Source organism: Myotis lucifugus, unplaced genomic scaffold (assembly GCF_000147115.1).
Source record: "Myotis lucifugus unplaced genomic scaffold, Myoluc2.0 scaffold_63, whole genome shotgun sequence".
Classification (NCBI taxonomy): Eukaryota; Metazoa; Chordata; class Mammalia; order Chiroptera; family Vespertilionidae; genus Myotis; species Myotis lucifugus.
The window spans coordinates 4,172,214-4,179,841 of NW_005871111.1; the positions used below are offsets into that span (position 1 = coordinate 4,172,214).

General features: G+C 41.2%; 1 protein-coding gene across 2 annotated transcripts in view; it reads left to right on the plus strand.

Moving 5' to 3' along the window:
• LEPROT overlaps positions 1 to 4,641 on the plus strand; it is a 14,621-nt gene extending 9,980 nt beyond the window's left edge. For both annotated transcript variants that reach the window (XM_006089783.3, XM_014456751.2), the window contains exon 4: positions 3,009 to 4,641. In XM_006089783.3, coding sequence (XP_006089845.1) covers positions 3,009 to 3,125 — 117 coding nt within the window. In that variant the 3' untranslated portion in view covers positions 3,126 to 4,641. The remainder of the gene's footprint in view (positions 1 to 3,008) is intronic.
• Positions 4,642 to 7,628: the final 2,987 nt, after the last annotated feature.

Here is a 7,628-nt window from a genome sequence, read left to right on the forward strand (position 1 = left end):
TGGGACTAAAGTTTGTCCCTCTAAGCACATGCTGCTCTCTAGCACAGCCCCGTCCCTTGTGCTTTCAAAGTCACATCTATATATAAAAGCCTATATGCTAAGGGTCCGGTCATCTGTCACCAATCAAAGTATAATATGCTAATAATATGCTAAGGCCACTCAACCACTCACTATGGCGTGCACTGACCACCAGGGGGTAGATGCTCCGACCAGTAGGTTAGCTTGCTGCTGGAGTCCAGCTGATCGGGACTGAGCGAGATGGGCTGGATACGCCATGGAGCCCTCCTGCAGACCCTCTCCGGCTGGCCAACCTGCTGCGTCTCTCCGGCCCGATTGTGCACCGGTGGGGTCCCTTGGCCTGGCCTGCACCCTCTCACAATCAGGGACCCCTCAGGGAATGTTGTAGAGCCGGTCCTGCAGGCCAGGCCTCTAGTATTAACATAATAAAAGTCACCTTTATCACTGTTATCACTTAGAAAATTCCAAGTGTTTTAGGAGCTATGTGCCAGAAAGGAGAAGATCAAATATATCTAATCTAATAAAAGAGAAACATGCATATTGACCACACCTCTGCTACGCCCCAAGCCACACCCACCAGCCAGTCAGAGCGACTGTATGCAAATTAACCCAACCAAGATAGCGATGGCTGGCAGCCACGGAGCTGGAGCAAGCAGGAGGCTTGGTTGCCCAGGCGATGGAGGAAGCCAAGCTTCCCGCCTGCCTGGCCTGCTGTGGCCTCCACTCAAGGCAACAAAGTTTCAATTATAGAAGATAAATAAATCCCAGGTACCTGCTTCCAGCCAGCCTCCACTGGGAGCTTGGGTGGCTGGGGGCCGTGGCCAGCCTGCAAACAGCCATCAGCCCCTCACCCAGGCTGGCCACACCCTCATGGGGTGAGGGTCCCCGCTGGGGGGCTTGGCCAGCCTGAAAACAGCCATTAGCCCCTCACCCAGGCTGCCCAGGCACCCCAGTGGGGACCCCCCCTCCCTGAAGGGGGTGTGGCCAGCCTGAAAACGGCCCTCAGCCGCACACCCAGGCTGGCCAGGCACCCCAGCGAGACCCCCACCCTGATCCAGGACACCCTTCAGGGCAAACCAGCCGGCCCCCACCCATGTACCAGGCCTCTATCCTACATAATAAAGGGTATATGCAAATTGACCCTAACAGCAGAACAACTGGGAATGACTGGTCACTTTGACACACACTGACCACCACGGGGCAGAAGCTCAATGCAGGAGCTGCCCCCTGGTGGTCAGTGCGCTCCCACAGGGGGAGCTCTGTTCAGCCACAAGCCAGGCTGATGGCTGCCAGTACAGTGGTGGTGGTGGTGGGAGCCTCTCCCGCCTCCTTAGCAGCACTAAGGATGTCCAACTGCAGCTTAGGCCTGCTCCCCGCTGGCAAGTGGACATCCCCCCGAGGGCTCCCGGGCTGCCAGAGGGATGTCTGACTGCTAGTTTAGGCCCAATACCCTGGGGAGCGGGCCTAAGCCAGCAGATGGATATCCCCCGAGGGGTCCCAGACTGGGAGAGGGCACAGGCTGGGCTGAGGGACCCACCCGAGTGCATAGATTTTTGTGCACCAGGCCTCTAGTATTATTATAAAACACAGTACCATAATATCATATCAAATTCTTCTTCAATAAGATCATGGACACAATTCTCAAGTCAACACAGTAGGTATATGTTGAGGGACAACTAACTATATAGCTATTAGAAAATAGAGTAAATAAAAAACACATTGTGGGTGTATTTATTCCATTCTTTGACATTCACTGTCTTTTATACTCTATTTTTTTTATTGTTTTTTAAATGGTGATTTTTTTATACTCTTTGTTTTTATTCCCCCAATTACATACTCTTTCAATTTCATGAAACTTATTGGGGCATTGAATATCAGATATGTACAAGTCTTATTTATTCATTTAGTAAATATTTTTGTAACATCTGCTATTTGTCAGACACCAGGAATAAGAGCCAGATGCTGTCTCTGTTCCCAAAGAGCACAGAAACTAACCTGATGGATAAGCATATAATACCGTAAATGCACTATGTGGTAATTAAAACAGTATCAGAATGCCTTGGGAACACTCAGAGAAATACTATCTGGTATTTGATGTGGTTTTTGATAAATCAGGTTTTGATTAAAGTAGGGAAGGCTGTTAAATGGAATGGCATCCAACTGTGGAAATGCAATTAATATGTGGAATAAAGAGCAGTAGTCCAATATGATGGAGCAAAAAGGAGTAATTGAGATTGAGGTTAGAAAGGTTGGTGAAGCCTGATCAGGAAGGGTTTTGAATGTCCTAATAGTTTGAACACTCTCTAGATAATAGAGAAGCATCAGTGGTGTTTGAATGCAAGATTGTCATGACCTTATTGTTTTTATACCTCAGACTAAATACTTCTTAAATTTTGCTGTAGAGATTTGTATTTTTACCTTTCATTACTACATCATGTTATATGAAGCAACTTCCATTGTTGTTTTCTATTGGTTAAATTAAAACAAAAAATGCCCACTAGAGGGTACTCTCATCCCCAACTGTACCTCTGTAAAATCATCTGCCACGCTGGGAAGCTGTTTTCATTTGCATGCAGATTATTTTTAAAAATCTTTTCTTGCCTAGAAAAGAAACAAATCCATAATTCTCTAATTCCTGTTTTTGTGAAAGAAGGCAATGTGTATAGAACTTTCAGTACCCAATGTTGCAATTGGACCTTTTATAATAAGCTGCGTGTATTTTACTTAAGGCCATCATTGTCTGCTGAAAGCAAGTAGAGAAATATGTCTAATGGAGAAAATGTTACGGATGATACTAGACTTAATTAACAAGCATCATGAAGTAATTAGACTAATTACTGAATAGTTCACTGTCTCCTGCCTGTTACATTAAGCCTTTTAGCAGTTTTATGTAATATTTCATTGAATTTTTCTAATGCAGAAAATAACAGATTTACAAAGAATGTAATATGATGAAAGTAAATATTTAATCCTTTTTTCTTGTGTTTCAGATCAAATGGGGAGCGTGTGGCCTTGTGCTGGCAGGCAATGCAGTCATCTTCCTTACAATTCAAGGTTTTTTCCTTGTATTTGGAAGAGGAGATGATTTTAGCTGGGAGCAGTGGTAGCACTATATTCTGATAAAACGCATTTAATTTCTTATAATTCATACTATATGTGTGTGCACATGTGGCTTTTTGCTATGAAATTCAATATGCTGGGTTGTTTTTTTTTATACTTTTATATCATGTTCACTTTAAGGAGGACTGTATGAGAAAGAGATTTGTTTTAGTACCAGCAAATAGACCACTCCATGTACTCACGTTGAATTATGTTACTTGGCTCTTCATATAGTCATGGTGCTCTCAGAAAATATATTAACACAGTCTTGTAGCCAGCTGCTCACATATGCAATGCATCTACACCTTTTGCCTGGGGATGTGCTTGGATAGGAGCAGGTCTCAGTTCTGCTCAGGATTTCAAGATACACTTGTGGCCCAGAGAGACAGAGGTGGCTCCCTCTTTGTGTGGTGGACCCTTGCTTCTCAGAGTGTGGTCCATAGACCAAGAGCATCGGCATCTCCTAGGCACTTACTACAAATGCAGAATCTGAGGCCCCACCCCAGACCCAATGCATTTTGATGAGACCCCCAAGTGAATTGGATGAGAAGCGCTGTCATAGAGGACTAAGTATCATACACAGTTCCCTTCTCTTCCCCTTGCAGAACCCCTTAACCTCTGCTCATTTATGAAAATTGTTTCACCTGCCCCCATGTTGAGGCCTAGTTCAGACTCGCTTTGGTATTTGTGAAATGTCCTCACCTGTAATGTGTAGGCTGTTCCTCAAATTTATGAAGTGTTCTCAGGAACCAGTCCCTGCTTTAACAGGATGAGGAAGACTAGATAGGTGATTCCGTTTAGTTTCCCTTTATTATCCGACACTTCTGTCCCATTCCTTCCTGTGCTGCTCCTCCTCCCCTCCCCAAACACATACTATCAGCAGTTCTGATTGGTCCTTGCTTCTTCATGGCTGTGGTCCATCCTTTCTATAGAGACATGGAACCAGGTAAGCAAGCAGAGGGTGAGCTGCTTAATTTTCCTTACATGCTGATGTACTTACTATCTTTTATGTCCTGTAGGACTTTTTATATAAATAGTAACACTTTAGGCCACTTTTAAATGAATCATGAGGAATACATGTCATGCTGGATCCTATAATCACAGTTTTTCTAGCTCAACTTGATGTCCAAGAGAAAGGGAAATATGGGAATTAGAACCACTTAATCAGAATAGTAGAAGCAGTGATTTTAGAGTATTGTTAATGTGTGATAACTGACGTACATTCAAAACACTGACCCTTTAAGTTTGTAATCTGAGTAATTAGCATATCCTTTCATATTCTGGAATCATACTGAGCCCAGAAGAAGATAAAAGTGATCCCTAAAAGGACAGTATGCAAAGTTACATTTTGACCTTGTGCATGATTTTATGTTTTCAGTGTTCTGTGTACATATAGAATTGTTGAAGTTATTATTTCCAATATTTATATTAGAAAAAATATATAGACACTTTATAATTTTAACCAGCATTTTTAATAACACTTGCACTTATTGTATTGTAATAAATTTCACTTTAAACACAAAAGAAAAGTTTACTTTAAAAGTCTTTTTTCTGATGTAGCCTTACTTAAAAGATAACAAAAAAGTGAGAATTTCTTGGTGTTCTGAAATAGACAGTTTTGAGTGATAATCTGCCCTGCAATAGAATAATAGCAATAAGAGTTAAGATTCCATTTTGAATGTCTAGTTGGCTTACAATAGCTTTTCCTAAGATGGAAATAGTGTTTAATTATGTTACCTTTTGCAAAAAAAATGTCTTTGTTGCTTGCACAATAATCCAGGTAGCCTTAATGTGTAGCCTTAAAGCATTGTCTCTTGATTGTATTTCCAGAATATAAAGTACTTGCCTATAGAATATTTGTAGCTATTCCCTAATAATGTAATGGTTTGTTGAAGTGGTAGATTATTCGATTTGCTCTATTGTCTGAAAACAGAGACATTCCATCTCTTTTCCTAAGAACAAGGTCTGTCTTCCATTTTTGCAGCCCTTTCCATCCCCTAATGCCATTAGGGCCCAGGTATACTCCTGTGAGGTTTGCTGGCCTCCTTTCCTGGATCAGGGCCCTTCTCCTAGCCTTCTCTACCTCCTGTGGTTCTTCATATTCCAAAGTCACCCACCTTCCTACTGCCAATCAGTTTTCTTAGTATAGCTGATATCATGTGGTGATCAGAAGAAAACAATCTGATCAAACTCCTTTCCAAGAAAGAATGAATGACTTGGGATCATCTTCCCCTCGTCTGAAACTCACCAATACCTGCATGATGCAGTTGCCACACAATGCTGCAGCTGCATTTTTACAAGGCCATGCCTCAGAACCCAGTGACTTCCACAGAAAATGGCAATGCTTCAAAGTAAAGTGGAAAAGCATCCCAACAATTTATAGAAGGGAAATGATGTTTTGGGGACAGGGGCAACCCTGTCACATTCACCCCTTCCTCGGGGTGAATTCTCAGCTGGTCCTGCTTTCCATAGTTGTTTCTTTTACTCCACTTATAAACCCACATATTTTATTTTATTGATTTTAGAGAGAAGAAGGAAGAGTGTGAGAGAGAGAGAAACATCCATTGGTTGACTCCTGCACACTCCCCCACCAGGGATCGAACCCACAACCTGGGAATCAAACCGCCACCTTTTGGTGCACAGGATGATGCTCCCACCAACTGAGCCGCACCGGCTAGGGCCTCAGATTGTTCTTACCATCTCCTCTTAGGTATTTTACCTCTGCGGTGTCTTCTTCATGAAGAGTCTTCCCGAGTGTAGCTGGAATGTTATATGAATAACATTCCTTATGCTCTCAGGGAAATGCTTAGATGTCACAAAAATGTGCATTTCAAAGTTTGTAAAATTTACATTTTGCACCATAATTTAACTGAAATATTTATGAGGATGCTAGCATTTTCCAAGCATAGTAATTAGTTCACAACTGAGAAATAGTTCTGTAGATGAATATAAGTTGTGCAATTACATTATTTCTTGACAGTCTGCCTCATGAAGTACCTTATTTGCAAAAATTCTGGTGTGTAATAGCTCATGACTTACTGGAGGAGAGCAGTGATACATGTGGCCCCAAACATAATGTGAAAAACCCAAGACTGCTTTAGAATACTTTATTATATATGTATGATGAGGACGATTACTTTTTAAATAAAACTTGTCATTTATACTTAAAAAAGACTTGTATGTACATTATTAAACTAACATGTTTGTGTTTTGCTTTGGGATACATTATATTTAGAAAAGAGACCAGCAGATTTATTTTCCCAGTGTTTTTGTTTGGGTAATCTTCATGTGAGTTCGACTAGTTTTGAGCCTATATTTACTGTAGTTGAAGCAAAGCAGTCCAGGAATGTGTGCTAACTGGAAGGAATCCAGTCCCTAATTATAGCTTTGCTGTGGCTAACACTCCCGGGTGGAGTTGGGTGTGGGGGACATGGTTAATCAAGAGTTTGCTGCATTGGAAAAGGGAGACAGACTCAACACTTAAAAAAAGTTCTGTACCTGTCCTGAAGAGTCTTCTTGTGCACTACAGAAAAGCACCGATGTACTAGTAAAATACTACTTAAGAAATAGTGTGTCCTTAGACACTAAACATGTGGGGAAGACCTGATGCTTTGCAGGTGGATTTAGGCAGCTAGATTAGGAAGAAACTGAGATATTTCTTTGTGTTGCCCAACCAAGCGTAAAGTTAAATTTTTATAGAAATTTGATAAGACCAACATAACTGGAAAATGCCCATAAGAAGGAACAGTTCCTAAGGAGATGTCTCGTCCAGGGCTTGTACATATGCATTTTCATTTATCGGGATGAATCTAGATACTTCATCTGGGGCTGAGAGTGAATGTGTCTGGAGAAAGTATGTACCTACCTATTATTTAAAAATAGCATCTGGCCCTAGCTGGTTTGGCTCAGTGGATAGAGGGTCAGCCTGTGGACCAAAGGGTCCCAGGTTTGATTCCAGTCAAGGGCACGTACCTTGGTTGCAGGCTCTTCCCAGGCAGGGGTGCATGCAGGAGGCAACCAGTTGATGTGTTTCTCTCACATTGATGTTTCTCTCTGTCTTTCCCTCTGTCTTCCATTCTCCCTTAAAACAAAACAAAACAAACAAAAAATCAATGGAAAAATATCCTTGGGTGAGGATTAACCAAAAAAAGTAAAAAGAGCATCTGTTTTATATATACATAAAATTTGAGGGGGGGGGATCAGCTAAATATGAATAAAAAAGACTTCAGTAATTATAACTGGGAAGTTCTTTCTTTGTGCAAAGTAAATTTTTTAAGTTTTATCCTCTGTTTTTTGCAGAAATAGAAAAAAAATATCTGTTTTTTTAAAAAAAGTATTAAAGTTGGTGAAGAATTTACATTTCAAGCCTTTCCCCACATTTTTAAAAAGTAGAAAGTAAATTTCAATTCCTTTTAGTTTCCCTGTAGTCACCAGGCACAGAGCAAAATTAATAGATGACCATTTGAAATAATTATTCATCCTATCTAATAAAAGACAAAAAGGGTAATTAA